This window comes from Erithacus rubecula (genome assembly GCF_903797595.1).
Source record: "Erithacus rubecula genome assembly, chromosome: 3".
In the NCBI taxonomy this organism is placed as follows: domain Eukaryota; kingdom Metazoa; phylum Chordata; class Aves; order Passeriformes; family Muscicapidae; genus Erithacus; species Erithacus rubecula.
Window position 1 is genome coordinate 136,583,889 of NC_136689.1, and position 25,653 is coordinate 136,609,541.

General features: G+C 44.2%; 1 protein-coding gene across 4 annotated transcripts in view; it reads left to right on the forward strand.

Moving 5' to 3' along the window:
* ZHX2 (zinc fingers and homeoboxes 2) overlaps positions 1 to 13,126 on the forward strand; it is a 72,941-nt gene extending 59,815 nt beyond the window's left edge. For all 4 annotated transcript variants that reach the window (XM_079299785.1, XM_079299786.1, XM_079299784.1 and 1 more), the window contains 2 exons: positions 4,203 to 6,851; positions 11,543 to 13,126. In XM_079299785.1, coding sequence (XP_079155911.1) covers positions 4,388 to 6,847 — 2,460 coding nt within the window. In that variant the 5' untranslated portion in view covers positions 4,203 to 4,387 and the 3' untranslated portion in view covers positions 6,848 to 6,851; positions 11,543 to 13,126. The remainder of the gene's footprint in view (positions 1 to 4,202; positions 6,852 to 11,542) is intronic.
* The last annotated feature ends 12,527 nt before the right edge of the window (positions 13,127 to 25,653 follow it).

Below are 25,653 nucleotides of genomic sequence, written 5' to 3' on the forward strand. Positions count from 1 at the left end.
TTTTTTTTCTTTCAACCCCCTGCAGTATGGGCAGACAAGCAAGAGATGTTGGCAGGTGAGCTGGAAGGATGGGGATTGTGTTCCTTCTCCATGCCCAGTGAGTACACAGTGAGCTCATAAGACTGCACCCCTGCACCTCACTGTGGGCACTCCACAGTGACAGCAGCCCCAAAAAAGAGGTTTTTTGAAGGAGAGCAGGGCCAGCTTTAGGGCTACAAGGTGACCTGACCATGGTGCAGCCCCACACTATCAGAAGTGGATTTTGCCCCTTTTAGGAATGGATGTGCTGTGGACAGGGCTCAGGTGATAAAGTGCAGCTCAGGTTCCCATCAGGATGTGCCATTGCCTTGGAGGAGCTGAAGTGGCACCATTTATCAGTTTTGTCAGTACCAACACTGCATATTTAAAGGTGTTTTCTGGGGCCTTGATCTTCTGGCAAGTGGCTGGTGTTTGCAAGCTGTGAGGTGCTCTTGATGCTTTCTCTAATATTCTGGGATGAGCTGTGGCTGTCCCTGCAAATGTAACACAATGTACCTCCCAAGGATGTGTTTGGAGGGGAGGGGGGATCCAGTTCTCTCTTGGTACTTTCTATTGCATTATCCCAAATGACATCCTTACTGAGCTCCTGCAGGAGCTACTGCTTGGAGATGCCAATAAACTCTTCTTGCTCAGGTAAATGTTGAGCTTCTCCTCCTCCCCATCATCCAGGATGTGGGTCAAAGGGACAGTCTCTAGCCAGTTATAAGTGCCCAAGACTACACATCTTAGATTAAAAGTAATTTGTTTCTTTCATTGACTTTTAAAAAGAAGCATGTGACTTGTGCAAATTCTGTGGTGCATCATGATTCTCATGTGGCAGAAAGAAAACTACTCCAAGTGTAGAGTTAGGAAGGCAACAATTAGACATGCAGAAAACCACCCTGTGGAAAGGAAGATGGAAGTGAAGCAACAATCTGGACAATTTTTCATTTTTCCACACACTTAGATATGTTTTGAGGGGATCTTGGTCCTTCCTCTGTCTTGGAGAATCTTTGTTTGAGGCCAGTCCTCCTGTCCTCATAAGAGTTAGGAACTTGGTGCAGCAGAGAGCTTGCTGAGCTTCCAGGGACTGGGGAATTCAAAACATTTAGTCTGACTTTTAAGAACCCTTTGATGCAAAGCTGTAACCTAGATGTTTCTCCTTCTCCACTCTTTCTCTTCCATTGCATTCCTTTGTGTTCCTAGCTTTTTCTTCCTGTGGAGGCAGGGGGAAGTTCAGTGAAATATAAATAAGCCTTGCTCTTTGTCCTTTAAATTTTCTTCCTTTTGCTGATGTTTCCACATGAATTTTGCACGAGGTCATGCATTAAAACAGGAGCAGACCAATTAGGTCCAGGAGCTGTGGCTCAGGGACACTGGTGCTCATTACCCTGGCCCAGGACACTGCCTTGCACCTTCCTTCCCTCATTTAGGAAAGTCAGTATCACAAATGCTGTGGGATCTACAGGGAAGAGTGAGATGACCTGATCACCTACATCCTGTTTCCAGCACCAGCTGGGTTTACAGAGTCTATCCTGCCTCTGTCTCTCATCTTTTGGCCTGTTTCAGCTAAATTTGGTATAAGGGAAGAAGCTTCAAAGCTAATTAATTTTCTGCAAGCACAGTTGAAGATGGATGATCAGGAATTTGGGCATTGGGACCGTTGTGTGTTTGTCTCTAGCTTTGGATCCCAGCTGCAGTGGGATGCAGCAGGTCACAGATCACTGCCAAAACACCTGTGGAAGGACAGCTGTGAGGTGAAGTAGAAGGGGAATCTTGAAGGAATATGTGGAAATGATAGAGAGCATTCAGTGTGATCCCGTTTAACAGTCAGCACAAATATACAGAAAACCAGACATGATTACTTTCACCATTCTTCTGTTTGCTTATGATTAAAATGCAGAAGGGAAAAAAAAAAAAGACAGGAAAGGAGATGTTGGCTCAGAGGCAAATGCTTTGGGGAATGGTGGTGACAACGTTGGTGGCCTCAGGTTAGGGGGATTTAGCATTGGGTCATCCTGACCAAGACAGAGCCATAAGCCTGTGGGCAGCCCCCTCCCTGTTTCACAGAGCTCAGCAAATAGCAAATATGCCCTGTTTCCCAGGGAAGCACCTGGAGCTGAATTGCACCCTTGGCAGTCAGCCAGGGGCTCTGAGCCACACCAAGTGTGCAGGAGCAGGCCTGGGCTGTGCCAGGGGTGGCAGTCTGTGAACACAGAGCACTGTGCAGTGATGCAGAGGCATCTGCACCTTGAACAGTGTCTGCATGGGAGCTTCTCCATGGAGTGTTGGTTTGTCACAGCTTGAGTTTCACAGGAGCCTTGTCTGTGAAGGTGCTGGGTGGTGAATTCCCACATGGAGTGTTTCATGCATGGGGAATTGCTCCCTCCTGGGTTTTGAGTGCATAGAGCTGGAAACTGCCATCCCTGCTCCTATCCCCAGCTGGAGCTGCTTCCTCTGGCAGTGCATCATTCTGAGTTTCCATGTGTATGGGAGTGGTATGACCTGTGATGGGCAGAGCAGCAGCACTGTGCTCTGGAGCCTGCAGGGTATTCCTCAGCTGCAAACACAACTGAGAGAGGAGCTGGCAGCTGCTTTCACAGCTTCTCTCATCCCAAGGCTCCAGCAAGAGGAGCAGATACAGGGACAGCACTCAGGTGGTTATGAAGTGTCTGCTGATGTTGGATGTGTCCAGATGTGAATGTAGCCACATTTTATTTTGTTAGATCTTCATGTCCTTGGTTCTGGATGCAGCTTATAATTTATAATCTTCACAATAAGCAAATGTGCATTTGGTTAGATGTGAGATCACAGTTTGGATTGGAAATGATCTTTAAAAACCACCCAGTCTGTCCTCACTGCAGTGGATAGGGGTATCTTCCATTGAACCTCTAGTTCAAACTCTCCATTTAGAACACTTCTGCAGAATTCAGTGCAGGCCTGACCCACTCTGCAAATCTCCACATTCTGTCCTCCTCCAGTTTGTACACACCAGTGCATCTCCCACTCAATTCCAAGAACTTCTTAATTGTTAATTCTGAGTTTTCCATCAAGAGACTGTAGAAGTATTATGAAACCAGAGACCATCTGATCAGCATAGCGGATTTGAATCGGTGATAAATTTTAAAAAGCATCTTGTCAAATAGGGAAGTGACTTATTTTTCTCTGTTTTTGATTAATTAAACTCTTTAGAAAACTAAATTCCTCTTTTTCCCCTCCCTCCAGTCCTGATGAGTGCAGGTACAACCTAAAAAAGCTGGTATAATTTTTCTTTGCTTGTTCTGACTGATGTTTGCCTCAAAACAATTCAGATTCTTCAAAAAATACATTTTACAGAATTCTTGCATTTGTGAACTTTTGAAAGTGCTTTGGTAAAAAAAAGAAGAAAGCTTTAAAATGTTTTGGTTTGGCTTTTTTTTTTATTGTGCAGGGAGTGACATAAATAAGTTGGGACTTTATCAGTGGGGTCACAGAAAGGGACTCTGTTTAAAAAGACATCTGAGAGCTTCAGTGGCCTTTGGTAGCTATTTCTGTCAATGTTGAGTGAAAAGTGGTGTTTTAAGGAAATTTCTCTTCTGGGAAAGACTTGATAGGCCTCCACAAATCTGCTGAGTTTGAGCCCACTTTTTCTCAAAACACGGACCTTAGGAACTGTTGATTTGCATTAACTCTTCTTTCTGCCATTACTTTTACAACCAAGGCAGATCCTATAGCTTTATTTAGAAATCACCCATTAGTAACCACAATAATTTAGTAGATGTATTTACAAGGTAAGTGACAGTGGGAAGTAATTAAGTTTAATATAAATCACACTCAATTTCAAATCTGCAAGCTTCAAAATAGTAATTAATAGAATTGCAGCTTCTATAAAAAGATGCAGTATTTATAGCAGTATCTTCTTTGCCTAACTAAACACATAGAGCCTAGTGGAAATTAAAATCCCCTGTCTCTTCATCTTATTTGTTCCAGTCATTTTCTTCCTGTGGTGCACTTCATTGCAAATTGCCCATTGTCTTTATTCTTTGTGGGGAGATTTTTGACTCTTAAAGTGATGATGGGGAGGAGGAAGAGTTTGGCAACATCCAAAACATGCACGTGCATTGCAATTGCACACACCTTGAGTTGTGTCTGTGCTAAATCTGTTTTCTTGATGATCAGTGCCTAACATGTGCTTTGTTTCACAGGTGTCATGCAGCTGACAGCTCTACTGGCAGAGCTGGTGGTCACAGCCAGGGCAGAATTTCTTTAAACAAAACAGAGTCAAATAATCAGGGAAGTTTGGAGCTGTTTGCAAGATCTACCGAGTTGGTTGCTCATCCTGTCAAAAGAAGCCACCAGCTGGGACAACAGCACACTGCCAGCAGCTGCCATGGCCAGCAAAAGAAAGTCCACGACTCCCTGCATGGTGAGAACTTCTGAAGTCGTGGAGCAGGAGGGTGCTGAGAGTGTGGAGACCCCTAAAGACAAGGGCACTGGTGCATCTCAGCAGGACTCAAAAACAAACTGGCCTTCAGAAAACTCAGTCAAAGACTGCGAAGTGGTCGAGGCAAAGCCCCCAGCTGAGAATCAGTCTAAGAAACCCCAGGGTGGTTATGAGTGTAAGTACTGCCCTTACTCAACACAAAACTTAAATGAATTTACAGAGCATGTTGACACTCAGCATCCAAATGTCATTCTCAACCCCCTGTATGTCTGTGCTGAATGCAACTTCACAACCAAAAAATACGATTCGTTATCTGACCACAACACAAAATACCACCCGGGAGAGACTAACTTTAAACTGAAATTGATTAAACGCAATAATCAGACTGTTTTAGAGCAGTCTATTGAGACCACCACTAACGATGTCACTGTCACAAGCAGTGGGCTGGAAAATGCAGAGTGTGATGATTCACTCCATGGGGGAATCGGTGCAAATAAAGTGCCAGTGATGAAGCTGGGGAAGCCTAAAGGGGAAACCAAGAAGGGATCTAAAAAGCCAGAAGAGGGAGTTACGGAAAACCACGTGGATGGGGCTCTGCCCCGCATCATAACTGAAGCCACTGAGGCTATTGCCTGTATAAATGGAGACCTGCTCCATGATGTGTTGGCCCATGTTATGCCCTCTGTACAGCTGCCACCAAATATCAACCTTGTCCCCAAGGTCCCGGTTCCTCTGAACAGCACCAAATACAACTCTGCACTGGACACTAATGCAACCATGATCAACTCCTTTAATAAGTTTCCTTACCCAACACAAGCAGAGTTGTCGTGGTTGACAGCAGCATCCAAACATCCCGAGGAACAAATCCGAATCTGGTTTGCTACGCAGCGTTTGAAGCATGGCATAAGTTGGTCTCCCGAAGAAGTGGAGGAAGCAAGGAAGAAGATGTTCAATGGTACTATCCAGGCAGTTCCCCAGACCATCACCGTCCTGCCAGCTCCTTTGGCAACTGCAAAAATGCCACAGCCCATCATCCAGACAGCTTTGCCATGTCAGATACTGGGCCAGACCGGCCTGGTTTTGACTCCTGTGTCAAATGGTTCAACTGTTTCCTGCTCACCGATTACACTTGCTGTTGCCCCAAACCAGGGGCAGAAGAGGACAATGCAGACGTTGTCAGGTGCCCCCGAGGCCAAGCGTCCCCACGTGGTGCAGGTGCCTGAGGCTCCTGCCAAGCTGACTGCTGTTCCCGTGACGCCGGCCAGCGAGAGGAAGAAGACCAAGGAGCAGATAGCAGAGCTGAAGGCCAGCTTCATGGCCAGCCAGTTTCCTGATGATGCAGAAGTCTACCGGCTTATAGAGGCAACAGGTCTTTCCAGGAGTGAAATCAAAAAGTGGTTCAGTGACCACAGGTACAGAAGCCAGAGGGGCATTGTGCAAATTCCTGGTGATGCTTTAGGGAAAGATCAAATAGCACCTTCAGCTGGTCGGCATGGCCGGTCATTTCACCCGTACACAGATTTTACTCCCCAGAGATTCAAAGAGAAGTCTCAAGAGCAGCTTAGGGCCCTTGAGGAGAGTTTCTTAAAATGCTCTTTTCCTACCCAGGGGGAATTGGACAGGCTTCGAGTGGAAACTAAGCTGAGTAGGAGGGAGATAGATTCATGGTTCTCTGAGAGGAGAAAGATAAGGGACAGCATGGAGCAAGCTGTCTTGGACTCAATGGGATCATACAGAAAAAATAAGGATCAAGGAACTCCCAATGGTGCAATAAGCCAGACAGAACTTCTGAGTAGCTCTCAGCTCCCTGGTGCTTTATCTGGGTCCTCTACCACATTGAAGAAAACACAAGAGCAAATTCATCTATTGAAAAGCACATTTGCAAGGACCCAGTGGCCATCACCCCAGGAGTATGACCAGCTGGCATCTCAGACTGGGCTCTCAAGAACTGAAATAGTTCGCTGGTTCAAGGAAAACCGGTCTTCACTAAGAACAGGGTCACTTAAATGGATTGACCAGTACCAGCAGCAGTATGCTGGTGATGGTCATAACAAACAGAGCCAGAAAAAGAGCTCAAAACACATGGAGAGTCCAAAGAACGGTAATGAGGTGTCTCGGCAGCATTACCAGGAGCATAAAAAACTGAATGAAGAGAACGGGGGGAAACCAGTGGTGAGAGCAAAAAGAGACTGCGAGCCACTGAAAGACTCTTTGTTGGGGAACCAGGCAGAGGGTGTGGACAGGCTGGAGGGCAGCAGCCACGAGGGGCACGGCGAGGAGAGCGAGGTGACGGTGGGCGACCAGGACGCGGCCGCGGACGGCTGGAGCCACGCGGCCCCCGAGGGCCACGCCGAGCTGCCCGACCTGGACTCTGAGAGCATAGCTGGGGACACCTCCCACCTATAGACAGGTAATGCTGAGGGCCTGCTCTGGCTGAGTGCTTCCAGAAGTCTGTAGCCCCGCTCCAGAGTAAATCCCTGGAGCCCGAACAAAAGCGAGACCCGTTCTGCTTGTCAGTGAAAGCCAACTGCACGGTAGAGGAGGGTTTAGAGCCATTGGCCTTTCTTCTCTGCTTGTAGGTCAAGTCTTGGATAAGGGAGGTTTTCTTTTTCTTTCTTTTTTATTTTTTTTTCTTTTGAAAATAAGCGATTAAACCTTAAAACCTTCTGCCTTTAAACAACCTATGTAACCTTTGCAACATTTTACATAAAGCATGCTAGCTGAGCTACAGGAGGAAATAGTATGACTAGTTGCTAATACCCCCCTTGCTGAGAGGTCACTGAATAGAGGCTGTGCCTGTTTTTGCATCTCAGGTCCTTCCTCTGCAGCATCCTGCCATGTTGAAAACAAAAGGTCACTGGGGGGAAGGGCCTAGGACACAGATGCTTCTTTATGCAAAAGCAGGCAAAAAAAAAAAGTGGGGACTGAAGTGGCTCATGCAAATGTGTTTTCTTCCTCTTGCAAGTGAGAGCTCTCTCCAGTCTTGCTTTGTTCTGCTTGCTCTCACTAGAGGCTTAGGAAATGCCCCAGACTAAAGCTGTGTGGGTGTTTAGCAGCTCTTCTTCACAGGATTTTGAATTTAAAAGCAAGCTGCAGGGCCTGGCTTTAAGCAGGGGGCTTTTATATGATCATTTCCAAGGTGAAAGGAGTTATTTGGAGAGCTGAAACCTGTTCCTGATCACAGTTGCACAGGTGTAAATCTGGAGCAGACACTGTCAGTATTTCTTGTATGTGGAATTGAGTTCACTGGAGCCTGTAACACTCTGTGCTCAGCATAACTGAACCTGGAGTTTCCTTAAACCACAACTTCAGAGCTTATCCTACAGGAAGCTCAGCATCCCACATTATAAAGCATAGTGAGAGAACACCTGTTTGAGAAAACTGGTAATTTTCTGGCATTGAATAAGTAGAATATACTTTAATGTTTCTTTAAAAAAACCCAATAAAAAAAACCAACAAAATACAAAAGCCAAGACTGATAGAAGTGTCTCCACTTGCATTTAAGAATTACTACAGCTACCAGTACTTGGACTGAACTACCTGTTGCAGAGGTGCAGTTTTTGGTAGTGAGCCCTGCTGGGTAGCAGTCCACTTTCTCCATTTGCAATACTTGTCCAAGAGTCTCCTGGACATTTTCTGAGTTGGAAAACAAAACAAAATGCTGATGAGGTAATATTTTTTATTGTGAATTCTGAAAGCTAATCTTGAGAAATGAGTCATAACAGCTTCTATGTAACAAAATATCTTAAAGATTCAGACTAAATTGTAAGGTACTGTCCTGCATTATGCTTGGAAAAGTTGGTAATTAAGGATGTGAGAAGCAGGTGTTACCTGTGTCAAAGGCAGGGATTAAAGGAAGAAGGATGTAGGAACATCAGCCAGAGGCACACTGGGGTGCCACTGTTGTGCAGCCACATAAGAAGGGAGAACCAGGATCTGATCTGCTCTTTAAAGTCAAATGTGTGACAAATAAATGTATTATGGGATTACTTTTCTCCAGAACATTTTTTTCCAGAACATTTCCCCTTCCAGCTACAAATACTGATTCTGAGGAGAGGGAGCAGATCAGGGGCTCAGGTGATCAGGAGGAAGGCAGGAGCAGGGGTAGTTGCCTGAAACCTGTTTCTTACAAACCTCTTGTACTATGAAACCAAGATGTGCAGCAACTCCCTTGCAGCAGTGTAGGTTTGGTGCCTGTGTTCCTGTGCTTGTGAGCAGTGTCAGGCATGTTGGAGTGAACCTCCTGCCTCTGTGCCCTGGTACAGATTCACCATAAAGCTTCAGGCTCTGGAGGTGCTCAAGTGTTATCAGAGAGGAATTCCTATAAGAACTTTGATCTCACTTAAACTGCTGCTGAGTGATCCTTTTGATGAGGTGGTTGTGTGTAAAATGCACCTACTGAGAAAAGATGCAGTGGAGCAGAACTTGTGCTGCAAAGGGAGTGCAATAATGGTCAGAGGGCCATTTTGTCCTCTGCTCCTTGCCAGTTTCTCAGCGTGCTGGTCTGGACACTTTAAAAAGTCTTCTTAATTTTCCTGTATTCTGCTTGCAAGTCTCAGCTGAGAAATGCAAGTGCCTGCTCTGTGGTGCACACACGGAGGCATTGCCACAGTCATTGTGACACAAAATTTGGAATCTTTATACCCCACACTGATGGCACTCACAGACTAATCTCAGCTACTTTTTCTAAGCTTTCATTGGGCAGCCAATCTTAGAAATTTCAGCAAAAACTTTGGTGTTAAATTAACAAGGTGTTATCCTAAGTGGCAAGAAGACTATGACTCAAAAGCAGAGACTTTTGTATGACCTGACAGAGAGCTTGTTTCTGTCAGTTGTCACAAAAGCTGGATTTTTTCCTAATGTGCTCCTCAGGTGCCACATGTAAGGGGTGGACTGAAGAGCTGACAAGGGATTCCTCTTGTCTCTCACACAGCCACAGTTACTGTGTGAGCTTTCACTGCTGAGCCATGCTCCAGGCAGCAGCATGCTTCTTCCATATTCATGGTGGTGGTGTTTTGCCAGCTTGATCTGTGTAGTCTAAAGTGAATGTGTGTTGGTGATTGACCTCCACACCTTTCTTGACTGAATTTGTCTGCAGCTTTTATAAAACCTCAGCTCTTCCAAGCCATTCTGTCTCTCACTTCTCCAGTATGTAGCTTTAGGAGATTTTGGAGCTATTAGAGAGCATTTGTGTTACAGCCTAGACAGACCTTATGCCTTAAAAAACTGAATTTTTCCAAAACTGATCCATGTTTGGCAGACTCTGCTGGTGCAGCCAGAGGGAATTTCATAAGGGACTGGGTCTCTATGGGAGCAGGATTCATGCCAGGCTCTGCAATGCCATCCTAGGACTAAGAAGAGGCTCTGTTACTGAGTCTGTATCTGAAGCTTCTGGCAAAATTGTTTATTCCATGGAGCAGGTCAGCTTTCTGAACAGTGAGGCTGGGAGACCTGTTCCCATAGGGTCCCAGACCTTCAGATGTTGAGTGGCTGCTGTAGGGTGCACCAAAGCCATCTCTGAAAGTATTCCTGTCATGAAGCTTTGTGTCCCTCTTGTAGTGAGGCCCAGCTGCTCTGTCAAGAGTGCTTTAGTCCCTTTCCATCAGTGGAGAGGTTCCTGCCTTCCTGCAGCCCAGGTCTGAATGAGATCCCTTGTCCTCCTTTGTGCAAACTCAACAAACAGAAACTGGTTCTGAATTAAATACAGCAAACTACAGCTCAGACAGGAGAGCAGGACCAGAGTGTGCCACTGTTTGGCAGCTTCTGCTGGCTTTCTTCAATGTTGTCTCCCTGTGGGGTTTTCCCAAGATCAGAGCTTTTGTTTTTTCTCAGAATGATTTGTTTTTTCCTCCATCACCACCTTTCCCCAGTAAACTGTCTTTGCAGGGTTTTTTTATGATCTTTTTTAAGCTGAGCCCTGCAAGATGCAGGCACCAAAGCCTGTGGCTCATGGTGGGAAGGAGGCAGCTGAACACCCTGGATCTTGCTGGCTGTGACACTGCTCTGTGGAGATCTGCCAAAATCAAACCATGCATGAAGGTTGCACAGTAGTAAAAAAAAAAAAAAAAAAAAAGCCTGAAGGCAGTCATCTATTGCATCTGCTGAATGCATGGTACTGAGCATCAGAGGTAGTCTGGGTCCTTTGGCATCTCCAGCCCCTTCTGCACTGTTGCAGGAGCTGAGATCACTTGCCTGCCATGACCCAGTGCATTCCTCAGTGTCCAAAACACCAAAAGTGAATATCACTGGGGTTTCTCACTTTTCTGCCCAAGTTCTCACTTCTCCCCTTGATGGTGGTGGAAGCCTATGGCCTTTTCCTGGGCTTTCTGCATGGCAGATGGCAGATAGAGCTCACTGCTTTTGTGGGAAATAACAGACCAGAAAGTGACATCCACAAGAGGTGTGAAATAATGAGTTAGCTCAGGTTTCAGGGAGCACTGCTGTGGGGTGGGTGAGAGGATGTTTGCACTTCTTGCATGTTCATACCTCAGTGTGGAAAAGCTGAGCATAATCCCTGTCATAGAGCACTTGCCTTTTTGCTGGGTACTGGGGATATGTGTGAATTGGTGGCTATTTGAAGGTTGGGTTTTGAGAGGTTATTTTTTTAATCTCTGGTCCAATTGTGCAGCCTTTATGTAGGTACAGGAGTCATAGCAGAACCAGGAAGCTGCTCTGCAGAGCACAGGCACATCCAACTTTTTCCATTGTCTTTTAGTTTGTATAGTTTTCTAAAATCATGTAAAACAAAAAGCATTACAAGAGGATTTACTGGGGAAGAAAGACATGAAGTTTTCTTGATTTTAGCACTGTCTGTCCTGTGGTTACAAAGCAGTTGCCCCAGACCTGTGCACATCATCTTAGAGTCAGTGAGACTCTGCCAAGGCTGGACAGTGTATCCCTGTTAGAAGTCTGTAGGGGATTATTAGCTGGGTGTTACACTATTCCACATGAGGCTGTGCTAAGGATTGGCCTCAGGGTACAGTTCACACAAAATAGTGTTACCTTTTGTGCAGGGATGTAAACCAGTTCTCATCACAGTTAACAGCTCAAGCACTTCAGAGTGTCTTAAAAAATAATACACTGCTGTTATAATTTTTGCAGGGATACTCCTCAGCTGCACTGTCCTGATGTTGAAGGGGAAATGCTGTCTGAAAATAGAAGAAAACTCTATTTTCCTGCCTGGATGAGAGTGTGTTGTGACTCCAGGTCTCAAACCACGCTTGTGGAGGCACTGTGAGAAATAATCTCATGGAGCATCATCATGGAATTGTTGTTAGTGCCAGAGTCCTACTACTGCATTGCAAAAGAGAAGAAAGAAAGAGGAAAGGGTCCTTGTACATAGTTTTCTCTTAGTTTCTCTCCCACCCACTTTCCTGCCCAGCCTCTTCCTCTACTGGTACAGATTTGTACAACATAAAAATTTTGTTAATTTTTTAATAGGTGCAAGTTATTCTTGCATATAATGCAATTCAGAAATTTTTGGGTTGGTTAGGGGGAGGGAAGTGTCTTTTGTGGAGGAAGGAGTTTTGGTTTTTTTTCAAAGTCTTTTAAGGAAGAGTTCCAATCTTTTGGAGTTCTCTTGGTGCAGATCAACACCTGAGCCCAGATCCCCACTCCAGTTTGCATTTCAGACCAGTTAAACATGTTCTGGAGCAGTGGGGTTTGTTTGGTTTTTTTCTCTTGTTGTTTTGACTTTTTTGTTTCGTTCTATGGCCACCTGCTACTGATTGAAGTATTTAAATCTCTGCTTTTCCATGTTCCTACAAGGCAAGTCTTCTCCAACTCCTGTACTTCACTTTTCACCAGCCAGCCCCAGCTGTGGGTCTCTGAAGATTTGGCTAGAATGCCTTTTTTTGATTATTGGTTTGGTTTTTGGGGGTTTTTTTAGCACTTTTTGTTTAAACATGCAGTACAACTCCCAGAGGAGTTGGAATGAGGAAATTAAAATGCTTCATAATCCAAACTTATTTGTGTTTCTTTGGCTGGTGCAGTGATGGACACCATAACCAGCAGTCTGCTCTCCAGCTTCTGACATTGTAGTGCACAACAGAAGTTTCTTATTAACCCTTGCCACTAAATTTTTAGGTCACTCCTAGGTTCTTGAGTGCACTTTTTTTTCAAATACTGCTAGTTTGGATTTGTGTGGGGATGTCTGTCTGTGCACAGGTGAGGGAGAGCAGGAGCCTGGGTGCAAGAGCTGTCCAGGGGGTTGGAAAACTTGCCCACCTTTCAGTACACTGCACAAATAGGATGCTAGGGAGTTTGAATAAATCCAACTTTTCTAACTTGTTGCTCATTTGTTGTAACTAAATAAAACAAAGGCTAAAAATTTTGGTAACTTTTTCTCAACTCTTCTTTTACTCTAAAATAAATAAAACTAAAAAAAAAAGACCCAACAACCTCAGCCCAAACTTTGTGCACAGGAGCTTGATGTTTTCAGAGGTGCAATGAGGGTTTACTGGTTTTGCAGTATTTGCCTTGGCAAATATTAAGTGTATTAAAGTGAACTCCATGAATACTAATGTTTATTCCCCCATGTCAGTCAGCTCTTTCCTGCAAGAAGGATGTAGAGTGCCTGGGAATGAGTCTTCAGGGAACACCTTTTATTTTGATTGCAGATTCACAAACTGAATGAATGAATGAAACCATCTCTGTGATTCACCCATATATAGTTATTTTTATTAATCATCAGCACAACATACACGTGTAGAGGGAAGTTTGTAGTGGGTGGCAGCAAGTGAATTCCCTTGCAATAAAGTTGTCTGGTTCATTGCTGAAGAGGAGTGACTGCATGGGGCAGCACTTTGCTTTCTGCATTTGTGTGTCACAAGTCAGCAGCAAAAGGTGTGGAAGTGACATCAGTTGCTCCCTGTGCAGAGGCTGGCAGACAGGGAGCATGCACATGTCCCATCACACAGCTCAGATCTTCTGCAGGGTGGAGGCAGATGCCTGGGCAGTCATGGAGGCACAGGTCAGAAGACCAAAAAGAAAATGCATCTCAAGATGCTTGTCAGAAAGCCAAAGCTGTAACTGAAACTAATTGCCACTTCTGTTTCCACTGCTTGTATGAAAGGGTGGTAATACTTTAATTGCCCTATGAAGTTTTTAACAGCCACCTGATGGCTTAATATTCCTGTTTGCATCTCTCCTGTCTGCTGTGTGTTGTACTTCTATGTGTTTGGGGCACTGACCTACTTTGCTTTACTAGCAGTGCTCCAGGAGAGCTTAGGAAGAACAAGACCCACCTGAGTTTTCTGTATCAGGGGATTAGGGCATAGGACTGGGGCTCTTTAAGATCTCTGCAATTCAAATAAAACAGTAGCAGTGCCCTGCAGTCTGTCATCACACAGATAGTAAGTCTGAAGCTGTCCCCAGCAAACAGGCTGGCCAGAGGCTGGCAGCACTGAGGGGTTTGGTGTGCTACCAAACCTCAGCCCCCAGGAAAGCTGAGCCCAGGGCCCCCTTTAGTCCGAGCTTAAATCAACCAGGTCCCCACAGTGCTTCAGTGTGGCTGCCAGGCTGGGTTCAGGAGCTGGGCACTGGAGGCAGGCTTTGTGTTTAATTAATGCAGACACTGGCTGCCCGAGCGGGGAGGGACAATGGGGACATTGTGCACGGCAGCCACTGGGCACAGCCCTGGCCTTGGGCTTTGGCTGCACACATGAGAACAGGCTGCTGACACCGAGTTTGCTCCCACACAGCCCTGCATCCCTGCAGCCTGGCTCCAGGGCAGCAGGGCCTGTCCTGGCACTGCCCTGCAGCAGGAGATGGTTTGGGACAGCCTTCCCCGGGCAGGGCCCCAGCACCAGCAGCCCCTGCTGCTCTGCTGCCCAGTGGTGTCTTGCACCATGCATTTTAACCCAAGTGGTGGTGTTTTCTAATCAGAAGAAATCTAGTTAAATGCAAAAATAAACCAGATTTTTAAACTTGTACAAGACTAAATTGTGGCTTGTAGAAAAATCTGTCACTGGGAAGGCAGTAGTGACTTGAATTGGGTGGTCTCTACTTTTTAAATTTTGTTCAATTTTTGCTGACGAGAGGATGGATTTTCATTATATACACACATTACTTCTGCTGGATCCATAAGATTCTGGGAAGCATTTTACTGATGTTAGAGATCTGGGAGCTCCAAGTACATAACACACAATTTAGACATGTCAGAAGCCTTTTTAAATGTGAATAGTGAGAGACCACTCAGACAACAGAGAAGAACATCACAGAATGGTTTGGATCACAAAGAACTTTTAAAGATCATCTCATTTATCACCACTGCATGGGCAGGGATATCTTTCACTAGATCAGGTGGCTCAAAGCCCCATTTAACCAAGTCTTGGGAACTTTTGGGGCAGCAACTTAAGCAACTATAAACTGCTGTCTAAATGATTCAGTTTGGTTTTCTCAAATACTATTTTTAAGGAAGAAAAATTTAAAAAAAGATCTTCACTTTTCAATCACAATTCTGCAGTAGCACCATTTCTAACCTCAAATCTCCAATTCTGACCTTTAGGAATTTAATTTGATGTGTCACTGAAAGTCAGCCAGTGAGTGGTGCAAGAAACCTGCACCTGCAGGGTGAAACTCAGCATTGCAAGGATCACTCTAGGAAGAAGGAGTGTCTCAGCACCATGTGGACCAGTACAAACTGGGAGGAAAGTGCTGAGTTATACAAGAAATCTGAGCATAATGATAATTATGTGATGATAACTTAAGAATCTAGAGAAATATGAAGGTAAAATGGCAGCCAAGAGAAGTAGTATTTAAGCATTATATTTGCCATCAGCAGAAATTTAACCACTTAAACATTTTTCATCTTCTTGTAGTCCTCAGACATTCTTACGTAGCAAAAAGGTGCATCTTGAAATCTTACAGTTTACAGAACAAGGAAAAGAATAAATTTCAGAAGTAAGGCAACATTATAGGAAGTCCATGTGGCATGCTCTTAGCAAGGAAAGTGTACACCAGCAATGGAAAAGAACTTCTTTACATTCTGCTGGGTAAAAAGAGAAACCTGAGCAGGAAATCTCCTGTACTCATTTGGTCAGAGACTAATGGAAAGCAGTTATGAATGGGGCCTGTCGCTCTTGAGCATAACTCTGAAAATATTCATCATAGAGGAGGAAAAGTGAATGCATTCAGTGAAAGCAAGAGAATGTGAGATGTGCAGTGAAGGAATGAAAAAGCAGCACAGAAAGCAGCAGGCAGGGTTTCCTGGGTGTTATGCAGTTGAACCATATCCCAATCAGATTATTGCAGGCTCTGGCTGGGACAGAGGTAAGAGCTGAGTGACCGGGTGATTGTCAGAGCAAATCACACAGCACGCCTTGAGCACAGCAACAAAAGCATGGGGTTCGTGGTTTCCTTATTTTCCTCACACTGGTGCATCAAAATGGTAAATTATACTAAAATTCTCATAATTTACATGTACATAACACATCCAGCAAGCTGGCTTAGGCTTAGTAAATGGGACATTTTTGTAGTTTCCTCAGTACACAAACTCACCCTCAGCTTCGTCTTTTATAAAAAATATTTCTTAAAAGTCAGATCAACCCAGTGCAATATATCATGTAGAATTTAGTGTGCAGAAATTTTAATATAAAAAATAATGAATTTTGCAAGCATCTATAAGACAACTAAAGGAATAATAGCATTAACCCAAGTTTATGGACAGAGAAACTGGGATGTATATAGGTATTCATAAGACTGCTGAATAAATAGATTACAAGCAAGAGCTAAACTCAGCTTTGCCTAATGTTGACTTCCCAGCAAGGAAGCTTCATTTTATATTTGTATCAAATCATTGCTGTTCCATTGGAATTCCTGAGCCTTTCACCCAAAGCTTTTGCCTCTACATGGGGCAAAGGCACAAAAGGGCAGAAATGAGCAGCCTGGGGATTCTCAGAGACCCTCATCCCAGACAATCCTGCCAGGACATGAGTCTTGCCAGCCCAACTCCCCAGGCAAAGCTTTCACCTTCCTGCCTTAATTCTTTCCATCTTTCAGTCTCTTCCTGACATCCTCCACCCATCTTCTTTCCCAGAGACCTGTTTTGGGCAGTGGTGTGTGTGGTTTAACCCCAGCTGGCACCTCTGCCTGCACTGCTGCTCACTCACTGCCCCTCTGCTGGATGGGGAAGAGAATTGGGAAGGTAAAAGTGGGAAAACTCGTGGGTTGAGATAAAGACAGTTCAATAGGTAAAGCTAAAGCCATGTACACAAGCAAAGCAAACATGGAATTCATTAACCACATCCCATGGGCAGGCAGGTGTTCAGCCATCTCCAGGGCCCCACCACATGTAGCAGTGACTTGGGAAAACAAACACCATCACTCTAAATATCCCACTCTTCCTTCTTCCCCAGATTTAATTGCTGAGGATGACTGATGGTTTGGGATATTACAGAATCAGAGAGTAGTTTGAGTTGGAAGGGACCTTGCCATATTCAACTCAAAGCACAAATCTAAAGCATAACCCCAAACCAGCTACTATAAAGAAAATTAACTCTACCACAACCCAAACCAGCACAGGGGACCCCAAGAGGAGGTGCCAGGTGCTCCCGCCAACCTGGGTAGCATTTCTGACCATTGCTGCAGCTGCTGCTTTATTCCCACACAGAGGGAATTTCCTTTTCTGTTACAGTAGGAGGTCACAGCTTGCCAAGGGGTGCTTTATAAACACATCAGCACATGCATTTAAACCCCTCATGGTTTAAGGAATGTTTTTATCTCCTCAGACCAAGAAGCATGGAACTATTCAGCCTCTTTGGCCTTCCTGAACCACACACACCAAATCCTTAATACCAAAAGACATTTTGCCACACAGTGGCATGTAACATATATCTGTACCTAAATGTTCAAATTTTACACACTTTGCTTTTTAAATACTCCCAAAACCCCAGCAGTCCCTGTCATCTCAGTGCTGGGGCAGGAATTTAAATCAGCACTAATTTTGATTGATTGATACAGTTATTCATTATTGTTTGTGACACATTTGGAGATGGCCACTGCACATGCTAAGAACAAGGGGGCACAAATGGAGTATCTGCAACAGAAACATGGCACCAGATGTTTTGGCACTGTCAGCCCCATTATACAGAGGGTGAGTAGAAATACCCCAGGTTGAGAAGCATAGCTCCAAATTTCATCTCCAGCCCAGACTCAGCTACCACCATACTTCAACCACAACTGAGCAAACAGCAGGCAAAGAGCATTTGTGTTGGGGTGAGGGTCCAGAGGTTTGTGTCAGCATGGCCCAGGTGAAGAGTCCAGAGCCAGGAGTGCAAGCCAAGACCTATCCCTGCATCTGATGGCTGGCATGCTGTAAGGCTCCCTTATTAGGGATTTAAACAAAAGGAATTTTAATCCTTTTTTTTTTTAATGCCAGCATTTGAAGAGGGAGGGGGAATGGAAATTTTAACACAAAGCACTAACACTGAAGGTCATGCAAAGGCAAGGAAAACATTGTCTCCATTAATATCAGAGGGAAGACCAACCCTGCTGTATCAGAGGGAACAAATGAATACTTCTTTTGATTGGGAAGAAAGTTTCCCCATGGCTGATTGCAGTGCAGCATTGCACATGGGAGACTGCTGGGGCTGAGAGCAAGGAGAATTAATTGCTTTGCTTTCTGAAGCATGGGCTGCTCCGCTGTGCTGTGCCAGCTCAGGACGATAAGCGCTTTTCCAGAGCGCGGTTTGTGCTCCAGCGCGGGAGCGCTGCCCATCCACATCACAGGAGGCTGCTCAAGCTCTCTTTTGTTTTCTTCATACTTGGCCTGCACTTGAACCTGGGCATCACTGCTCTCCTTTTGGGCTCACAGAGAGCAACTTTGTGCCATCTGAGGGAGGGACACTGGACTGAGCACTGTGCTGGCCACAAAGTGTTGTAGTCTAGGGTGGGGCTGCAGCCGCCACAGAACATCAGAGCCCAGACAAGGCTTTCCAAATGTGAATTTATCTCCAAATCACCTCCTCTTGGAGGATTTTGCTTTCATAGAATCACAGAATATGCCGAGTTGGAAGGGACCCATCAGGATCATTGAGTTCAGTTCCAAGTCCTGCATGGGACACTCAAGAATCACATCATGTGGCTGAGTTTCAAGGGCATTTCAGCATCTAAACAAAAGTGAAGTACACCTCTCTTTCAGGGAGCAGATGGTGGCACTGAACAATGTCTTCAGCACTCTGTCCTCAACTGGGCAGCAGCAGAATAGGTTTATTAATAATGTGTTTGGCCTTTTGGCCTATTTTGTTGAGTTTCTTATACCTCCCACTCCTACTCATTCATTTAGAAGGTATTTATTTTATTTTTACTTGGGAACTGGTTGATGAAGCTTTCCTTCTTTACTTACAAGTAACTTCCACATGACCCTTAGCAGAAGAATAATGTTTTCATTCAGTAAAAGCACAACCCGCTAATTCTGGGTACGCACTGCTGCACTGACCTTCACCTGGCAAAATTACATGGTGTTTAAATTTTCACCGTAGTGCTGACACCCCTTCTGAAAAAGAGCAGTTCCCACCTCTCCCAAAGCCACTGTTTGTGGCAATCTGCAGCTTCAGCTTGCCAGAGTCCTAGTGCTCCTCCTCATCCCAGCTTTTTGGCAAAAGCCATTGATTTACCTAAGCAGTTGCAAAAGAACCTAAGCACACAGGCATGGGGCAGTTTTTAAATTAAGAACTCCTCCTGCCTGTTTTAAACAGACTCTTCCAACAACACTCAGTGAGCCTCATCCCAGTTCTCAGTAAATCCAAAATCAGTATCTCCTCAGCATACTCCACACTGAAGTTCTTAACTCATCTTCACAGCCACAACATAATTTTTAAAAGAATCCAACATGCCAAACGTAAGACTACATATAAAAGCTACTTGGAGCTTATCAGGTTTTATCATCCATTTCTTGATGCCAGCTAGAATTGCCTTATTTCCATGCCTTAAATGACTTATATTAATTTGATATTACTGAAGCAGTCACCAGCACCTAAGCAAGTCAAGGATTAAGCTGACAGACAAGAAAAATCAGCACTTCTTTTCAATCATGTTCTCCCTGAATTATCTTATTCAGGTATCCACTTCTTAATTGACAGTCATGCTTGTTCAACACTAGATCACTCCTTCAAATATGACCCCAGGTTAAGAGCTTCTTAAACCCATCACCTTTCAGGTTGCAAGACAGATGTACAAGGGTGGGGGGAAAAAAAGTTATGCCCAAATGGTTTCAGTGGTAACTGCTATTCAAAAAGAGGGACTGCAGGTCTAAGGAATCAATATAATTTTCCTTTCAAGTCTCTTCCCACCCTTATTCCCCAGCTCTTTACCAGGCCTGCAGTGCCAGTCAGTGGCTGTTTTCCTGGCAAACACATAGCAAAGCTGAAGCCTGACACACAGTGGCATACTCAGAAAAAAATGCAAGTCTACAAAATTGCCCTCATTTATTTGCTTTACAATTTCTCCCTGCCCAGAAGCACCTAAGAGCAAGCTTACCTTTTGGCATATACATAACAAAGCTTGCAATTTTAATATATTATTCTGAAAGGAAAAAAGATTAAATTTTCATAGGTCAGAGAGTGAGTGATTTGGCCCATGGATTAATTTACACCTCAAAAAAAGAAGCAGAGTGATACAGTGAGGTAGGGATCCAGTGTAAATGGTCTTGGCAGTAACAACAGTGCTGAGTTAAAGAACACCAAATGTCAGGGAGATGCCTTGCCTGTCCTGCCCCTCCCCTGGCTGATGGGGACTCACAGCCCTACCCTGCTGCCCACTTCCAGGGCAGGGTGTTCCACCAAAGCCCCCAGAGAGTGAGCAGGAATGAGCCCTTCTCCATGCATTAAAACCCAGATCAACCCATACAGTGTGACTGAATTCCCTCTGGCTTTTCAGCCATGAGGGCATTAGGACTAAACTACTCTCAGACAGCCTTCCCCAGGGTCAGAGTGCTGCCTTCATGGTCACACAGGAACAATCAATCACTGTTCTGCTTCCTACTCTTTTCCCTGAATTCTTCCTGCTTTCCATCCTCTTCAGCAGGGTTTTTCCTCTAAACAATTCATCCAGGGGTCATGATTAATCACAGAGTTTTCCATACTCTACTTCCTTGCTCATTGTCTCGTGCCACTTGTTGGGAACTTTATCTTTATTAGCTGGTCTTATCACAACTGGATGACACATTAACAGGAGCTCTCCTTACTCAGCAGGATCTCCTTGTGGCTTCAGAGGGCAGCTCTGTGCAATGAGCCACCCTTGAAAGTCATTGATCTCATTTAATATGGGCACAGAAAGGTCTAGGAGAACTCTGAGTAACTGGCTGGAGCAGATTTAGAGGACAAAGACTTTCTATAGGGGAGCAGATGCATTAGCTTATGTTGTTTGTATTAAATTATACAGTAAATATTTGGACCTGATAAGCTGTGCTCTAATAGCAGCTACAGAGCTGTCTGAGATCCTTCAGCACAGAAAATGCATCCAGTTAAAACATCCTCCTGCCCACTTAGGTACTTTACCAGATAATACTGCCCTAGAGCCTGTTGTTATCTGTCTGCTTTCAAGAAATTAGACTGATACAGTTCCTAGAGATTTACCAGATCTTCAAGGTACAGTATCACTACACCTACACCTTCAGCAGAGGATTTTCTCCTTTAATTCTATCACCTTGCCCAGAAAGGTTAAATGACATCAACTTATATAAATGGTTCTTACTATTTCTTCTTTTCTTAAAGGATACATTACACAGAGGAATTCACTATTTGAAAAGGACAGAATAATGGGTGCAAAGTGGTAAGAAACGCTTTGTTAGGAAAAGTAATTTCCTAATGGGTGGATCTGTGAACCCCAGGAATCTAGCTCTTGTGAAGGCAATGGTTCATCCAAGGACTTTCAGCCTGTGAAACCTTCCAGTGTCACACAGTCCAGGTGAGAAGCAAGCAGAGCTCACCATTTCAGTAATCACAGCTTCCCTTCTGTTCGGGAAGAGTGACATACCTGCAATGACACTACAATGACTGCACAGTCCCCTCTGCTGCCAAAACAGTCTGTGCACATCTCTATGAGGTGGCTCTGAAGTACAGAAACAAAGAGAAGGTTTGGAGAAACTTTAGATGCTCAGTTACAATAGCTAGAAAAAGACTGGGTAAGACAGGAAGCACAAAAACTCTTATTCTGAAGTAGCAACTCCAAAAGCTTGTGTGGCATTAAAGTACAAGAATTCTTAAATTAAACTAGTTACATTTGTCAGATCATCTGAGTGAACATGTAGGTGATATTTGGAAAACAGAGATGGATGTAAGCAAGGGAAGAGGTATTAAGCTGGTTATCACCTAAAGGGGTGGGAAAAAATAGAGATTGGTAATTTACTGCCTGCATGACAACCATCAGAAGAGGCAAGAAAGATTATAAATTGCTATAAAACCAGTATTGCTACTGGGCACATGATTTTAAGTAGCAAGGCTCGACTTCTGAAAGTGGTTTGGAATTCTTTATATATGATGGCTGTCACAGCAGGCAGTGGGTGAAGAGTCCCTGCTCAGCCTGCCCAGGCTGTCTAAACTAATGAGGATTTACATTCTGCAGGTGCCTCTGATGCCCCTGTAAGCCTTGTCTGCCTCTGCAAAATGCAGACAGCAGGTGTGGGTCCAATGCAGTAGAGCTGAGAATATCCCTCCTCTTCTCCCAGTGAAACATTAAATTTGGCCCTAATGCTTTGAGCGCAGTTTCAGATGAAAAAGAAGGAAGGTAGATTTAAATGAAATAATACTGCTCTACCTAAAACACACAGGAAAACTGTAAACCAGGTAGGTTGTAAATACCCCGGAGAGACATGCTAGGAAGCTTTCACTGTGAATCAAGAAACTGCCCAGAAGCCACAGGTTCTTAAACCCTTTCAGGTAGTCCCTGCTCAGGGAGCAAAGGAGACAGAAACCCACTGACTCACTGGTTCAAATCACATCTTTTCTCCAACATGCAAGTCTCATCTCAGAGAAGACTAATTTTTTTTTTTTTTTCAAATTTTATTGCAGTGAAAAGCCACCACCATCTTAACAATTCTGGAAACAAAGGCTGCAGAAATGTTTTGCCCCAGTCAAAAAAAGTAGGCTCTGATTTCAGCTTTTAAGGGTTGACTTGAACTTTAAAAGCAAAACAGAAAACCCGTTATACCTCCTAAGGTAACTGAAATGTCATTTTAGAAATAAAAACCTAGAGCATTTCATCCTTATCAGTATCACCCAAATAAAATAATCTCATGTTGCAACCCCACCTCCTCCCCACACACAATTTTTCTGCAATCCTTCTCCAATGAAACCTGTACATGTTGCAGGGAAACACAGATCTGATGTCCAGCTAAGAACCTCCTTCTGCACACACTGAGGCTTTGCCCCTTTATTTTCAGATTAGGGGCCTTCCCTTCTACAGCCTTCAGGAATGGCAGTTTTCATCTCAAGAGGCTTTCCTGAAATACCCTGGGAAAGGCTGTACCCAAGAGGTGCCAAACCAGGACCTCCTCAAACGGGTATGGCCACTTCCTCATCCTTGTCTGTCCTATTTGCTCCAGGGTTGTACATCCCCACCAGTTCAACCCAGCCAACTAGGGAAAGTGAAATAAATCAAGCTTACTGTTAGGTCATGCCTCCCCATGATTCCTCCTAGCTTAGTGGAATTTTTTGGCATGCTGAGGTGTGCTGGTCTCCCAGCTATGTTCATCTTGTACTACCAAAGTCAAAGCAGATGTTGATAAAGCTAGAGAGGAATGTCTGTCCCTGTGAATGAGCAAGGGCTGCACTTCAGTTTGAATACTAATAAGAGCTGTAGAGTAGAAAGATCCCCAAATACTGCTGTGCTGAATGATCCAGAGCACTAAGTTTGAACTTTTACAAAACCTTTGCACTCCTGCTTGTAAATCCCAACCAGGTTCTTCTAAGAACATCAGTCCCGAAAGATGTAATCTGGTTTCTGAACTTACACAACACAAGGGCTGAAAGAACAATAAAAGCTCTTTATGCCATCAGTTGCATAAAGCATTGGGGTCTTCAAGCTTCTTGAAGCTGTCCCAGAGTCTTTGCTTTCCTTTTTCAACATTAATTGGATTTTGATCTTACATACCTTGGGGAAAAGGGAGACAACAGAAAACATGACAAGATTAACTTTCCTAGATGTTTATACACTCAAAACCCCAAACCCTCTAGCAGACAAGCTTTGAATCAGATTTTAGGAAAATTATTCTGTATATAAAAGCTGCAAAGTGAAAATATCAGAATATTAACATTAGTTAACTCCTTAGCTTAAGCCCCTAAAACAAATAAGGCCAATGCCCAAGGCACATACCTGCCATTTTCTTTTTGCAGTTGCTTAAATTCTTAACAGCAGTAAACAAGTAAATTCAGAGTCAATGGAGAACTGCTTAGAATGGCAGGTAAAGGGGTAACAGGCACATGATCAAGGCTTCCTTCCAGCCAAAGGCACATCCCTGAGACCAGCTGGGGGTACAAATACTAAGCAGTGTCTCCCTTTGCACCTCCACCTTCTGTGGGGTTAAGGAATCAGTAGATGAGGAGAGAGACAGGTGTTGCTTTTCTCTGCAGTCTGAATGGAGACTGCCACTTTCTGAGCCCACACTGCAGAAAAAAAACACTTTGAAAAACATTCTTTGATCAATTAATACAATCCCTGATTAATGTTTTTCTTTCCCATTCTCAAGTCCAGTTAAAAACACAACTTTTCAGCAACTTTAGATCACTTCCTGACTGATTAAAATTATTTTTTCACCTGAAAAACAGTACCTTAGGCTTCTCTACCTCCTTCATACATCAACACCACACCACCTTCCCCCCCCCAAAAAAGAAGCCATGATGTAACACACATTGCATTTCTCCATCACAGTACCTGTTCCTCACAGTCTGGGTCTATGAGCACACCTGCACAAGCACCAGGAACTGAAGCAGTTTGGATTACACTGATCTGAGATCATCTGTTCTATAGGAACCACACTGTGCAGAGGGGCACTCACTCTACAGATTGCAGGAGGCAGCAGCCCCTGCAGCCTCACCCTTCATGTGCCCTCTGTGAACTCTGTACCCCAGGCAGGTTCCACAGCAGCAACACTGAGCAGTGCAGGCCAGTCAGTCTTAACGAAGACAAGTGCTACAAAAAGCATTTTCAGTTGGAGTAGGTGAGGGAGCTTTTTGATTTTAAAAGAGGCTGAGGGGTCTGTTTGGGTTTGCTAACTAGCCTGGGGTTCATTAGGGAGGGCTAAGTGATACACTAACTTGAAACCAGAGGGAAATGAACTGCAAAGAAACTTCCTCCATTTAACTAAATGCCACAAGGTGACCTGAACTCTGCAGTGTGATGAGATCTACCAAGCAGCTTGACAAACTCAAGGATTGGCACAGGAATCCTCACACCTCCAGGGAAAGACAAGTCAATGAAACCATTAATAGAGGGATCCATCTGCTGTCTTTAAATCCATGTCCAGTCCAAGGACTAAATACATGCACCCTCTTAAGAAATACTTGTAAATATCCAGATGCCAGAAGACTACTGCCAATGGTTTTGATTTTGAACACTACCTCCAGTGGCCAGGATCCTCATCACAAAGGGTTAGGACTGGTCTGGCAGTGAGAGAAACATGGCCTTAAAATCTAATTTTATTCTAATGACATTTTGGAGGTACCTTGTCCTTTGGAAAAGGGGCAAAATAAAAAAAAATAATAATTAAAAAAAAAAAAAAATAAAGCACAAGAATTAACATTTCATCATCACTTTCCCCCTCCCTCCACTCCAACACCAACAAGATTCTGCAGAGGCCTTGCCAGCATCTCACAGCTACTGCTCTTTCATACACTTTTGCTCCAAAGTAGTACAATCACTCCTAGGTCCTGTTCCACATGATGAAAGGGTGAGCCATGGCTGCAGATGGAATGCTTTTCATCACCTGAACAGTGTGCTTGAAAAACACAAGCAGCTGAAGTGCTCTCATCTTTTCAATTCTAGAGAACAGCACATCATCACCTTTTAGGTGTAAGTACTTCTGCTTAATATGCACATATTATGCAGTATTTAGCTTAATTAATCAGTTCATGACAACAGACTCAATTCTGAAGTTCACACTGCTACTATAATCCATGGCAAAATGAAAATCCAGGGATGCTTACAACAAGAAAATCCATTGACTAGTGCCAGCAATAGCAATGTTAAGAACACCTTCACCAAAATTAGTGCTCTGT